Genomic DNA, 15,318 nt, shown 5'->3' with positions numbered 1-15,318 from the left:
CAAAAACAACACTCAACACTTAAGTTTAAAAGACATTCTTTCCTCCTCTCATTTATGTGAGTGCATGTGTCTGCACATGTATTTGTATGTATATATGAACAGTAGATAACCAGAACTGGATTAATATTAACTATGACTAGTGAACTTGGTTCATGCATAAATCATCATCCTTACTGATCTTGGAAATTCTGAATTGATGCATGTATAAGCTGGACATTTCTCCTTCCATAAACCTGTAGTCCTGAAATTTCTGACTGGTCTTAAATCTGTTGCAAGGGACATTGCAGTCTAGATATTTGTTGTTATTGTGTACCTTCAAATCCTTTCCAACTTATGGCAACCTTAAGGCATGTGATTTCTTGGCAATATTTGTTCCAAGGATACTTGTCATTGTCTTCCTGAAAGACAGTAACTTGCCCAAGTTCAGCCAGTGGATTTCCATTTGAATCCATTTTGCCCAGAGTCCTTATCCAACACTCAAACCAGGACTGGCTCCCATGTAGATAAACGGTTTACTAATTATCTACTGTGGACCTTTATTCTGCAAATCACAGCACTACCTGTAAATCAATACAAGAAATTTCTGAGCCAATAAAAAACAGAAAACTGATTTATTGGAAAACTTCATGTGACATTTCCTTTCTCTCATTAACCCCCCCCCCCCTTTGAGAATAAAGTCTTGAATATGTTATTGTGTTACATTCTGATGGCAAATATATAGATGGTTTTGCAGAGCCTTGACTCTGGGACATTGCATTTTGCAATCTCAGGTCTAACTCGGAGTCTCCTTGGAGGTCTTTAAGCAGAGACTGGATGGCCATCTGTCAGGGATGCTTGGCAGGGGGTTGGACTGGATGGCCCTTGTGGTCTCCTCCAACTCTATGATTCTATGATTCTAACTCAATCACCATATTCTCCCAGCGCTCTAAATACCCATTATATAGGACTCTTCTTTCAGAGTTCATACCTTAAAAATTTAACAGTACCTGCAGATGGGCCAAATGAAGTGGATGGCAGCCATGCTGAGGGCGCCTAAGGTGGCCAAAAGCCAGCTGGAATTGAAGTAGCAGCTTGAGCCTTCTGGTGGTGGGCTGCTTCAGGAGTGGGCCATCTGGTCACTGCAGTCCTGGAGCAATTGCAGCCAGAGTGGCCACAGATTGCTCCATTTTGCCCATCTGCTTCCCCTGTAAGTATCACATCCTGTTTACCAAGGTGAGATGCAATGTATTTCTCTCAAATCTACTTTATGGTAGATGTGCAGGACTACCTTCCTTTTCTAGACCTTGCCCTTATGGATGGCTAGTAGCTGAAACATTGCCACACATCTTGTTATCTTGTGTCTTTTATAACCTTCATTGAGCTATATGCCAAGTCATTCTGAAATGTTCTACATCAGTCTGTTACTGGAAGGCAAATGTATGTGCACAATCTTATCATTGCCAAATTTTTGTTTTCAGCTGTCAAAATTAGAGATAATGAATTATTGAAAAGGGGAAGACCATTTGGTAAAATACTCCTGTCTCAAATAATTAATTTGTTTTAAATCATTCTTTTAATCTAATTGTATGTAATCTATTTGTACTTTTTAGGCAAATTTTATATTCCTTATGCTGTTTTAAGCTTTTGAGTGACGTGTTAGGTCCTTTGATCATAAATAAACATTAATTGATTGATTGATTGATTGAGATTTAGATATGGTAAGACAAGAGTTAGCAATGGTGAAGGGGGCAGTATTATTTCTCATCCCCCTCATCCCTTGTGGCATCACACCAACATGGCCAGAAGTGACATCACAGCATTTCTTTATTCAAACATAATTTAAAAATACAGTATTGCAAATATTATAGAAAAAGAAAGAAAGAAAGAAAAAGAAGCATAAAAGAGCAAGAAGAAGAGGAGGAGGAGGAGGAGGAAGACAACTGCCAATCTTCCATTTGGTGGTTTTACATACATATAATTCTTCATACGGTCAGCAGCTAGAGATGTCTTTTTCACAGCTTTCCCAAATGACAATAAAAGACAAGGCAAACACTTACGTTATTACGTGTCTTGGTGCTAGTTTAATTTGCATTTCAAACTCAGTTAGCATGTCAAAAGGAAGTTTGGAAGAAGTTTAAAGAACATTCCTTTACTTGAAAAAACTTGAATGAACCCCCCCCCCCCAAAAAAAAAAAAAAAAAAAAAAAAAAACCCCAATCTCAAAAACTTTGGTTGCAACCCAACAAGAAATGGTAGAGTTGGGGAGACCCTCAAGGACCATCCAGTCCAATCCCCTTCTGTTATGAAGGAATACATAGGATGTAGTCTGACCCCTGTTCAACATCAGGATGGCACTAGAGGATGTGATCCTAAGGCAAACCTATCACAGGCTTTTCTTGCCATAAAGAGGAATTTTGTCATGGGCTGCCCCTGCAGCTGAGAGAGTGTTACCCTCAAAGAAGTGAAGCGGGTGGGGTGGGGTGGCAAATGGTAATACTCTTCTGCTGAGCAGGAATTCTGCCATGGAGAAATCCTAGCATTGGAAGGTACCCCAGAGGTCATCTACTCCAACTCTCTTCTACCATGAAGGAATAGCTAGGATTCCAGGGTTGGACTTGGAGGTTGAGAGCATGTGACTTGCCCAAGGTCACCCAGTGAATTTCTATGGTGAAATGAGAGGCTAGAGTTCTAATCCCAGCTCAGCCAAGTAAATCCACAAGGTGACATTGGGTTGGTTACACACTCTCTCTCAGGGACATTCTAAACTCTCCTTGCCAAAAAAAGCACTATAGGTTTGCCTTAGGATCACCATGGGAGAGGTGGAAAGAGAGGTTTGTCATGCCCTGCCTCTGAGGCTGAGAGAGTGTGACCCTCACAAAACAGAAGAAGGGGTGGAAGTGGGGTGAAATGGCAAATGTCCTCTTCTGCCAAGCAGGAATTCTGCCATGGAGAAATACCAGCATTGGAAGGGATTCCCAAGGGTCATCTCATCCAACCTACTATGAAGGAATACCTAGGATTTTAGGGTTTCCTTCTTAATTTCATTCCATGTTTTAACACAGAACATTCAAGATGATTCGGACAAGAATTCATTTTGAACTCAGGCCAAATCTCCCCCAGCTTTCCTAAACTAGAGAAACTAACATGACCAAACACTCTGTGAAAATAATGTGCACAATCTGCATGTAAAAGCACACTATTAACACTGGCACATTTAGCTTTGTCAATCATACAATACATTTTGTGTTTCTTATGTGCTTTTGCAGACACCTTATTACCTTTGCTAATTATGCAATCATCCCCTTCAAACTTCAAAGCCTACCCATCTGGTGTTAAAGTAGACACACTAACCAGACAATTTTGCAGTTTGGGAACACCCAATACATTATCAAAATTTTCCCCAAAACTTGGAACATGTACAGTGCCCATATGTTTTACCTCTCTGGGAACACCATCAGCCATTGCAACTGACTGAACATTAGACAGACTTTGTTTTCAGGAGCTTACTCTCGTTAACCATATGGTTTGAGGCCCCTGAATCCAGCATCCAAACAGAGCCCACTGTGGCTGCTTGATGGGCTTTGCAGTCACTGTCATCAGCCACAACTGCCGCTCCACTCCTGGAACTAGCACCTTTGCTCTGCTTCTTCTTAGCCACTGCAAACTTCCAACAGTTCTTTTGGACATGCCCAGGCTTCTTACAAAAGAAACAATTATTTTCTTTGGAAACTGCAGCCTTCTCCTGCTGGCTATTCTCCAAAACCTCTGGTGGGTTGAAAACCTTTGGTATCTCCCACTGCCACCTCTGGAGCCCTGCTCTGAACCTCCGAGATCACCATGACTTATCAATACCATTTCTCCTGTATCACCCATCATACCTAATTCCCAACATTTTATGGCAGGCACATTGCCTGTGCAGCTCCTACTGTTTTCAAGCCAGGTGTCACCCCTTCTCTATTTGTTCATTTTATTTTTCCTGCCTATATTTGTAACATTTCACCAAGCATTCTCCATAATGGTAATTTATTCAGAAGTAATACTGACTTCCTGTAACTGAAGATACTAAACCTTGTATCACTACCAGGAAAGATTATAAAGCAGATCATGGAACAGACTTAGAAATAAATGCTTTGATCACTAAAAGTTAACAAAAATCATGCCAGACTAATAATTTCTCTCTCACACACACTTTTCTTTTTCTTTTTCATTTTTATAGAGATATAAACTTGTAGATGACATTAGATTAAGGGGTAGCTACCCTAGAGGACAGGATCTGAATTCAAAATGACCTTAAAGGATTATAAAACTGAGCCAAAACCCCACAAAATGAATCTCAACAATACAACAATTACCAAGCAGTAAAAATGAAATGCACAAATATAGGATGGGTGATACCTGGCTTGGCAACAGTACATGAGAAAGGAATCTAAGGATTTTAATAGAACCCAAGCTCAACATGAGTCAATAGTGTGATGCAACATAAACCTTCCAACACAATATGAGGGAGAACTCACCTCAGTCTCTGGCTCTTTCCCTTCTTTCTGAGACTAGTGGCTGGAGAAGAAGAGAGGCTGGCCACCAAGGCCCCGGAGTGGGCTGGGGAAAGGGAGGCCAGGCAGGGTTCCTGAATAGGAGGATGGAAAGCAAGCCAGTCCTCCAGGAGAGACCCTCCCCCGCCTACAGGTCCAGCGCCGCCAGCAGCAACTACGAGGGGCCTGCCAACTACAGAGCCATCCCTGCAGGACCGCCTCCGCCTCCAGGCTTCCAGCTGCCCCTATCCCAACACAATGTACTCCATAATCCATCAGCCCCCCTCCCACCACGTCACTTGTAGTTGTTGGTGGCTGTCCAGCTTGCAGAGTTGGTGTGTTGGAAGACACATTCACCTGTCTTCGTGTGCTTTGTGCCATTGTATTTTTTCCTATTGGAATTCTCTTCTGTCTTGCACTGAGGCAATGAAGATGTCCAAACTGCGGTTAAGGGATCAATAAGCTATATCAATAGATGTATAGTATCTAGACTGAGTGAAGTAATAGGACCACTCTATTCTTCTTTGGTTAGACCTCACCTGGAATACTGTGTCCAGTTCTGGGCATCACAATTCAAGAAGGATGGTGACCAACTGGAGTGTGTTCAGGGGGGATAACCAAAATGGTGAAAAGTCTACAAACCATGTCCTAGGAAGAGTAGCTTAAGAAGCTGGGTATGCTTAGCCTGGGGAAGAGAAGGTTAATGAGTGACATGATATCCATGTTTAAACATTTGAAAAGATGTCATATCGAGGATGGAGGAAGCTTGTTTCCTGCAGTTCCAGATACCAGAATACGTAGCAATGTGTTCATAACCATTAGGAAGAACCTTCTGAAAGTAAGTGTTGTTTGACTGTGGAATGTCAAGTCTTCCTGAGCTTCCTGATGGTTAAGAGCTGTTCAACAGTGGAACACTCTCCCTCAGAGAGTGATGGAGTCTCCTTCTTTGGAGTTTTCTCAACAGAGGCTGGAAGGCCATCTGTTGGGACTGTTTGGATTGTGTATTCCTACATGGCAGGGGATTGGACTGGATGGCCCTTTAACTCTATGAATCTATGGACTTTTTCACACTGGGGAAAATTGTAAGGTTAAAGTGGAGCCAATGCAGGGTCATCCAGGGCATTAGGGACAAGTTTGCAGATGCTTTCCACATGACGCTGCGTGCAATCAGGACAGAATCCAGGGAGAATGTGAGATGAACCAAGAAATAAGCTAATTCACAAAACTACTGTATTTGCACATCCATCTGCTTGCTAATTCACTCTCTTCATGTAATAGCAGCCACGTGGAAATACAAGCCTCCAGATGCCTTCGATTTCCCAGGGTCCCTTGCTGTGTCAAAGAGGGAGAATGCTTTCTTTTTAAAGGGAGAACACACACTTCCCTTGCTTAGCTGCTTTCTTCCTCTTTGCAGACTCTAATCAGCTGCTGGGAGAAGACAGAGAGAGGAAGTGTTGGCATTCCTCCTGGACAGGAGAGAGAAATGGAAGACATGCCCTGGAAAAGGAGGACATCAGAGAATATCAGCCCTCTTTGGAATCAGGCAGGCTTATGGACCCAGCCCCCTCCTCTCTCTCTCTCTCTCTTTCTCTCGTGTGTGTGTTTCAAGATTTATGGAGTTTACAAAGGGAAGCCTCATTCTGCCTTCCTTCTGGGGCTTCTGGGGCAAAGAGGATCCCCCCCGGTTTCCCCTCCCCTCCCCTCCCCTCCCTGAGGCATATGGGAGGGGGGCACTTATGGAAATGACAGTTGGGTGTATACGCCGAAAAGGTATTTCTAAGCGAGCAATGAGGGTACGTCCTCATCCATTTGACAGCCAAATTCAAATCTTACCCTAAGTGATGTGCCTTTAAACCCTTATTGTGCTCTTGTGTGTGATAACCATTGGCAAATGGGCATAACTTTCTGGGATCCCACCACTTTAACCATTTGGAGGATGGAAGCACAAAGATCTGCGTTTGAAAAAGTCCTAAGGTTCCATCATAAGAATACAAGGGGAGTGGTATGTGGACAGGGTGCATTAACTTCTTCCTTGCATTGTAGCTGAAGACAACACAATAACAGATACAGGACTATAACTCAACTCATGTTGTCTTTCTGGAGAAATGATTATTGCAGATCTGCCACATGATACCTAGTTGGGTCATTAGGAACAGAATCTTCCTGGGATTTGCATTGCACTCTGTAGCATGATCTGATCATTATAAAAGCCCCAAACAGCAGTGTTCCACAGCAAACATCAGGCAAAAACCTGAAGAATTACAACTAGATACCTCCTCACAGACAATCTAGACATTACAGGCTAGAAAGATGTCTATATTGAACATCATTTCTTGGATTATTTTTGGAATTGTGACCCTTATTGGTATTTTGGCAAATGGATTTATCGTAGTCGTGAATGGACACCAATGGCTGCAAAACAAGAAAATGGGCCCTTATGATATTCTCCTGGCTAGTTTGAGCACCTCCAGATTTTTAGCACAGTCAACTATGCTGTTGAACAGCCTCTTGAACTGCTGCTTTCCAAAGACTAATTTGTATATTTCTTTAATAAAGTTTATACACTTTTCCTGGATGTTTCCCAACATGATAAGCCACTGGTGTGCCACATGGCTCAATGTTTTTTATTGTGTGAAGATCACCAACTTTGCCAACCCTCTCTTCCTGTGGATAAAAGCAAGGATCAATGTGCTCATACCCAGGCTGCTTGGAATGCCAATACTAGTTTCTGTGGTCTTTTATCTTTTTTCATTAGTCAGATTTTTCGGACACAATGAGTGTTACAATGTAACAGGAACTCTGCCAGGGAATGCCAGTGAAAATCAGGTTTGCAACAACACTTTCGTTGTTTTTGTTCCTCTGGAATTATCTTTTTCTTCCACAAAATTCTGTCTGAGCACAACTGCATCCATCCTTCTGCTTATTTCTCTGCAGAGGCACACAAGAAACCTGAAGAAAAGCGGTCTTGGTGTGAAGGACCTCAACACTCAGGTCCACATGAAAGTCATGACATCTTTATTTTTCTATCTTTTTTTCTATCTTTTCTATTTCATTAGTATGATAATTTATACCAAAAGCAATAATAATGAAAAATTTGACAGATTGCTTATTAACATCTTATTGTCTCTATTTCCTTCTGCACACTCCATTATATTAATATTAACCAATCCTAAACTGAAAGAAATGTCTGCTCACATCCTAAACATCAGACACAGAACAGGGCAGCAGACACTCAATAGTTGTGTGTAAGAGAGGAAAAGGCAATCTTTTCCCCTCCCATTTATGTGAGTGCATCTGTCTGCACATGTATTTGTATGTATATATGAATAGTAGATAACAAGGACTGAATTAATAGTAACTATGACTAGGGAACTTAGTTCGTGCATAAATCATCATCCTTACTGATCTTGGAAATACTGAATTGATGCATGTATAAGGTGGACACTGCTCCTTCCATCAACCTGTAGTCCTGGAATTTCTGACTGATCTTAAATCTGCTGCAAGGGACATTGCAGTCTAGATATTTGTTGTTATTGTGTACCTTCAATTCCTTTCCAACATATGGTGACCTTAAGGCAAGGCTATCATATGATTTCTTGGCAATATTTGTTCCAAAGGTGTTTGTCATTGTCTTCCTGAGAAATTTTAACTTGCCCAAGGTCAGCCAGTGGATTTCCATTTGAATCCAGTTTGCCCAGTCCTTATCCAACAGTCAAACCAGTACTGGCTCCCATCTAGATAAACGGTTTTCTAGTTATCTACTGTGGTCCTTCATTCTGCAAATCACAGCACTATCTGTAAATCAATACAACAAATGTCAGAGCCAATAAAAGCAGAAAACACATACGGATTTATTGGCAAACTTCATGTGACTTTATTCCCTCCCATTTCCCCCCTTATTGAGAATAAAGTCTTGAATATATTACTGTATTATATTCTGATGGCAAATATAGATGGTTTTGCAGAGCCTTGACTCTGGGACATTGCTTTTTGCAAGCTCAGGTCTAACTCAGAGTGTTGTGGAGTCTCCTTCCTTGGAGGTCTTTAAGCAGAGGCTGGATGGCCATCTGTGGGGGATGCTTTGATTGTGATTTCCTGCATGGCAGGGATTTGGACTTGGTGGCCCTTGTGGTCTCTTCCAACTCTATGATTCTATGATTCTATCTCAGTCCCATCATATTCTCCCAGCGCTCTAAATACCTGTTATATAGGACCCTTCTGCCAGCCTTCATACCTTAAAAATGTAACAGTACCAAAGGCCCAAAGCAGATGGGCCCAATAAAGTGGATGGCACCCATGCTGAGGGCACCTAAGTGGCCAAAAGCCAGCTGGAATTGAAGTAGCAGCTTGAGACTGCTGGTGGTGGCCTGCTTCAGGAGTGGGCCATCTGGTCACTGCAGTCCTGGAGCGATTGCAGCCAGAGTGGCCACAGATTGCTCCATTTTGCCCATCTGCTTCACCTGTAAGTATCACATCCTGTTTACCAAGGTGAGATACAATGTATTTCTCTAAAATCTACTTTATTCTAGATGTGCAGGACTACATTCCTTTTCTAGACCTTGTCCTTGTGGATGGCTAGTAGCTGAAACATTGCCACACATTTTGTTATCTTGTGTCTTTTATAACCAGAGTCAAAACCACCTGAACTCCCCTTTATTGAGCTATATGCCACCATTCTGAAATGTTGTACATTCCAGTCTGTTACTGGAAGGCAAATGAATGTACACCACCTTATCACTGCCAAATTTTTGTCCTAAGCTGTCAAAATTAGAGAGAATGAATTATTAAAAAGGGGATGACAATTTGGTAAAATACTCCTGACCAAAATAATTAATTTGTTTTCTATCATTCTATTAATCCAGGCCTGCACAACTTGGGAGTAGGAAGGGGCCAAAATTAAAATAGGTTAACTTCTTCGGGCCACAAGATAGGTTTTAATTAAATATTAATTAATTAATTAATTGTTAGTTAATAATAATTAATATTAATACTATCCTCTCCTCATCCTCTTCCTCTACCTGGCCCTTTTCTCAAGAGAAAGCCGAGCAGAGGAGGAGCATTGTGAATGTTCACCCATCTCTATCCTTCACCTGGCCTTCTCCTCAGGAGAAAGCCAAGCTGCACAGGAGCCTTATAGGGCAAGCATTTGTCCATCATCCTCCTTCTCCTCTGCTGCCCATCTTCCTCCTCAGGAGAAAGCCAGATGGTAGAGGAGCCTTGCATGGCAAAAATATGACCATCCCCCTCCTCCACTGCCTGACCTTCTCCTCAGGAGAAGGCTTAGCAGTAGAGAAGCCTTGAAATTGTTCCACATCCTCGTGGGTCACCCAAAATCCTTTGGTGGGCCACATGTGCCCCTCAGGCTGTATGTCATGCAGGCTTATATTAATCTGATTTTATGTAATCTATTTGTACCTTTTAAGCAAATTTTATATTCCTCATATTGTTTTATGCTTTTGAGTGGCATGTTGGGTCCATTGACCATAAATAAAGTGAAGTGGAAGGCTTTAAAAATTAATATTTAGCATGCATATATAGATGTAGTAAAAAGTAGTAAAAGGAACACATGTGGAAGCATTTGGAGTTGAGGCCCCCAAGAATGTAAACAGCGATTAGAGCAGAGGAGTAAAGGCACAGACTAACCTTAAGTGAAGGACCCCTCAGTTCTCTGGTGCCTTGTGCTGGCTGGGAGACATAACTCATGACAGGGAGGCATCTCTGTCAAGGACTAGAAGGGGGGGTGAAGACAGATAGGGGGAATGGAATGTGGCTAAAATGTACCTTAATATATTCATAAATCTGTATTCTGATTGTGAGAAAATTCTATATGTTTAACTTTTGCTATGGCCAATGAAATATACTGGATGGGTTTCTTTGTTTGAACCCCTATAAAAGATGCCATTTTCTTTATTTCGGGGCTCCAGAATCTGGTTTTGGGGAATGCTAATTCCTTCTGGAGCTACCGGCTGTCAAAATAAACATCTGTGTTTTCAACTGATTGTGGTCCCCTCAGGGATGTAGCCAGGGGGGGGATCTTGGGGTCCGGACCTCCCCTTCCATTAGAAAAATGAATGGTGTGTGCTGCTGCGCCGCTGCACCCAAGCCCCATTATAATGGTGGCACTTAGTCTGGACCCCCCCCCCCTTCCTAAAATCCTGGCTACGTCCCTGGTCCCCTCCTTATCTGTTCTGTCAGGCCGAAGTTGCTGGGGGCTTTAGTGAGAGAAGATCACAGTTGTTTGGGTTTCCGTAGCAGTTTCTACAACTAATGATTGATTGATTGATTGACTGACTGATTGAGTTTTAGATACTGTAACACAAGATTTAGCCATGGTGAAGGGGGCAGGACTATTTCTCATCTCCTGATCCCTTGTGGGCATCACACCAACATGGCGAAAAGTGACATCATAGCATTTCTTTATTTAAAAGTAATTTAAAAATACAGTATTACAAATATTAAAGAAAAAGAAAGAAAGAAGCATAGAAGAGGAAGAGGAAGAGGAAGAGGAAGAAGAAGAAGAAGAAGAAGAAGAAGAAGAAGAAGAAGAAGACGACAACTGCCAATCTTCCATTGGGTGGTTATACATACATATAATTATTCATACGGTCAGCGAGAGAAGTCTTTTTCACAGCTTTCCCAAATGACAATAAAAGACAAGGCAAACATTTACGTCAATTATGTGTCTTGGTGCTAATTTAATTTGCATTTCAAACTCAATTAGCATGTCAAAAGGAAGTTTGGAAGAGGTTTAAAGAACATTCCTCTGCTTGAAAAAACTTGAATGAACACACACACACACACACACACACACACACACACACAACCCAATCTCAACAAATAAACGTTGGTTGCAACCCCAACAAGAAATGGTAGAATTGAGGAGGCCCTCAAGGACCATCCGGTCCAATCCCTTTCTGCTATGAAGGAATACATAGGAATACACAGGATTCTAGAGGACATGTAGTCTGACCCCTGTTCAACATCAGGATGACACTAGAGGATGTGATCCTAAGGCAAAGCTATCACAGGGTTTTCTTGCCATAAAGAGGAGTTTCGTCATGGGCTGCCCCTGCAGCTGAGAGAGTGTGACCCTCACAGAAGAGAAGGAGGTGGGGTGGGTTGGCAAATGCCAATGCTCTTCTGCCGAGCAGGAATTCTGCCTGGAGGAATCCTAGCATTGGAAGAGATTCCCAAGGGTGATCTCATCCAACCCCCTTCTACTATGAAGAAATACCTAGGATTTTAAGATTTCCTTCTTAATTTCATTCCATGTTTTAACATAATTATTTTTGAAACATCATACAATTCATATTCATCATGGTAATACCTAAGTATTTAACATTCTTTTAACTTTTAAAAGCAAACAATATTAATAACTGAACGTTGACAAAAATTAAAAATCTGGCTATATACTGAAGTAACTAGGTTATATGGACAGAAGTAGAGAATATTCAAGTATGTCACACATATTTTGAAAATTAAATTTTATTCATTTGTTCAATCCACATGACATAACATCACCATTACAGATGGCATTACATACAGAACACCACATAGTGCAATATACAATACCCCACGAAACCACACCACCCACTACCACAACCCAGTCAACATTAAACAAAACAAAACCACAGAACGTAAATATAACTTTTAGCTTGACCTATCCTTCCATTGTTGATCATGTTTTCCATTTCTCCTGGAAGGCAAATGAATGTACACCACCTTATCACTGCCAAATTTTTGTCTTCATCTGTCAAAATTAGAGAGAATGAATTATTAAAAAGGGGATGACAATTTGGTAAAATACTCCTGACCAAAATAATTAATTTGTTTTATATCATTCTATTAATCCAGGCCTGCACAACTTGGGAGTAGGAAGGGGCCAAAATTAAAATAGGTTAACTTCTTCGGGCCACAAGATAGGTTTTAATTAAATATTAATTAATTAATTAATTGTTAGTTAATAATAATTAATATTAATACATTTCTCCCCCTGCTTTATTTTATTACCCAACAATAATAATGATAATGATAGTAATAATAAATTTATTTATAGTCCACCTCTCCCAAAAGGATCAAGGCAGGTTACAACAGTAAAATACAAAAATAACATATATAATGCATACATAAATAAAAATGTCACAATCCCCTCACTCCCCTGTTATAAAACTAAACAGCAACATAATATTATAAATACAAATTAAATTAATTAAAAACAACCATAATTAAAATGAGGCATCTTGGGACAGACAAGGGCAAACCATATCAATACAACGGGAGGTCAGTCAGGGAAGGCCTGCCGGAAGAGATCTGTCTTGGATGCCTTCTTAAAGGCGTCAAGAGTAGTAATATGATAGATCTCCTCCAGCAGGTCATTCCATAGCTTCAAATCACTTTGAATATTAATAATAATTAATAATTTGTTTTATTTATATACCGCTATTCCAAAGATCATAGCGGTGAACAGCAAGTAAGCTAATTAGCAAGTAAGCTAATTTGCCCCCAACAGTCTGGGTACTCATTTTAGCGACCTCAGAAGGATGCAAGCCTGAGTCGAGCTTGGGCCCTTTTGCTGGTCTTGAACTCGCAACCTTGTGGCTTTGAGTGAATGGCTGCAGTACAGGCATTTAACCACTGCGCCACCAGGGCTCCTATTGTTGTATAAGGATAATCAAGTTAGATTTAACACATTAACTAATTAAATCTTTTATTCTATAGTCTATATTTCCTAATATCAATTTTATGTAAACCCACAATACTTTTTTTTTATCACAAGAGCCCAGGTGGTGCAGTGGTTAAATGCCTATACTGCAGACACTTACACACAAACCACAAGGTTGTGAATTCAATATCAGCCAGGGGCTCAGGGTCGACTCAGCCTGGCATCCTTCCGCAGCTCACTAAAATGAGTACCCAGATTGTCAGAGGCAATTAGCTTACACTTTGTAAACCGCTTAGTACATCAGTAAGTGATATAGAAATGCACTTGTTTTTGCTCCCCATTCTTTTTTATAAAAAAAATTATAAGTGGTTACTAGTCTTTTATACTATATTTCCATGACTTCCTACTAAACAAGGAGGTGACTTTATTAATTTCCATATAATCTATTACTTTCATCAACCTTTCTTTGTTACTCGGAATTTCTTTACATTTCCATTTGGATGCATATAGCATTCTCACCACCCTTGTTAAATAAAATATAAGTTTACCACGCTTGTTTTCCAAAGCTTCATTGGTCACCATTCTTAATAAATTACAATTCAAAATTTTAGAAATTAAATTGTAAATTCCCTTCCAATAGATCCTAGCCAATCTACAAGTCCACCATGCGTGAAAGAAGGTGCCCAGTTCCTGGGCACATTTCCAGCATTGGTTGCAGATGCCTTTATATATTTTATACAATTTGGAGAGTGTTAAATACCACCTACTTTGCATGTTAACAAAACTTTCCTTTAAATCATATATTAGGTGTATTTTAATCTTTTTTTTATTTCTCCCACTCTTCCAAATATATATTTTGTTTTAAATCCTGAGCCCATCTCAACATACTCGGTTTAATCACTTCGTCCTGCATTTACAGTTTCAAAAGAAACTTATAGAAGTATGATATTTTATTATTATCTTCAGAATTAGGGTTGGCATAACTGTCAACCTCCAAACCAGGACAAATGTAAAAAATGTGGGACAAATGTAGGACAAAATTTACCCCCCCCCCAAATGTAGGACATATTTTGAGAATGGAGGATGCGCGCACAACTTAAAAAAATTTTTTTTAAAAAGCATTAATATAAATGCATGTTTCTTAGGCATGCAGAAAATGGAGGACATTTTGGCATTATTCCTAGACAGATGACAGAAATGTACTTTCCTTTCTGGCCAACCAGCCCCCCCCCCCCCCCCAATTCCAAAACACACAACAGCACATTTGGGCATTTAACATGGCTTTATTTAACATGGCCTCTTGCATATTTCAGAGGCTTATTGTATAACCAAACCCTTTGGGTTTAACACTTAACATGGGTTAACATGGCTATGCATATTTAACATGTCAAGGTGGTTTAACAAGAAGTGGATTTGCCCTCGGTTTCAGGTTTCTTACACCAACTGCACTTCTCAGAAATGTGTACTTGGTCAAGGTACTTTTCTTCACTGCGCATGAGTTTGTAAAAATCAGAGCAACTTACATTGGCCATGCCTCAGAGGCTTGCTGAGATCAATATTACCACCATCATCATCACCATCATTGTCACAACAAGGCAGATATGTTGGCATTAAAACTACAAAAAATACACAGAAAACGCACTTTGGAAAGTCACACTGTCTTGGCTTCAGAAACCGTGGGCGCATGCCTCAGAAGCTGACTGATATCAATATCATCATCATCATCATCATCATCATCATCACCACCACCACCACCACTATCATTGTTAGAACAAGGCAGACTTGTTGACATTAAAACCACAAAAATACACAAGAAACACACATGGGGAAAATACACATTGCGGAAATGGCCACCCACCTCCACCACCACCACCACCACCACCACCACCACCACCTCCTCCGCGCCAAATGGCGCCAGGAAATGGCCTTTTCCCCTCCCCTTGGCCCAGAGCGAGAGACTCTCAGTGCTCCTCCTCCTCCTCCTCCTCCTCTGAAGCTCCCTGAGGCTGGCCAATAGCAGACTGGGGCTGGAAAAAGCCCCACCCCCACTGTTCTCCTATTGGCCAGCCAGCCTCAAGGGGAGGAGCTGCTCCTAATTAGCCCCCCATGCATGTGCGAGCTGCCGCCAGCTGCAGACCGGGCAACTGC

The 15,318-nt window shown here is 41.0% G+C and overlaps 1 protein-coding gene across 1 annotated transcript; it reads left to right on the top strand.

The window, feature by feature from the left end:
- The first annotated feature begins 6,818 nt into the window (after window positions 1-6,818).
- On the top strand, window positions 6,819-7,757 carry LOC149323408 (taste receptor type 2 member 7-like). The gene has a single exon (XM_089477252.1). It carries the CDS (start codon window positions 6,819-6,821, stop codon window positions 7,755-7,757), a length of 939 nt encoding a protein of 312 aa, XP_089333378.1.
- The last annotated feature ends 7,561 nt before the right edge of the window (window positions 7,758-15,318 follow it).

The sequence above is a fragment of the Sceloporus occidentalis genome, unplaced genomic scaffold (genome assembly GCF_023333645.1).
Source record: "Sceloporus occidentalis isolate IW3139 unplaced genomic scaffold, rSceOcc1.0.p SCAF_1, whole genome shotgun sequence".
Classification (NCBI taxonomy): domain Eukaryota; kingdom Metazoa; phylum Chordata; class Lepidosauria; order Squamata; family Phrynosomatidae; genus Sceloporus; species Sceloporus occidentalis.
The sequence above is the reverse complement of the archived record's forward strand: the minus strand, read 5'-3'. Positions and strand labels throughout refer to the sequence as shown.

Coding starts and splice junctions, on each gene's coding strand:
- LOC149323408 (XM_089477252.1), top strand. CDS start 6,819: ATGTCTATATTGAACATCATTTCTTGGATTATTTTTGGAATTGTGACC.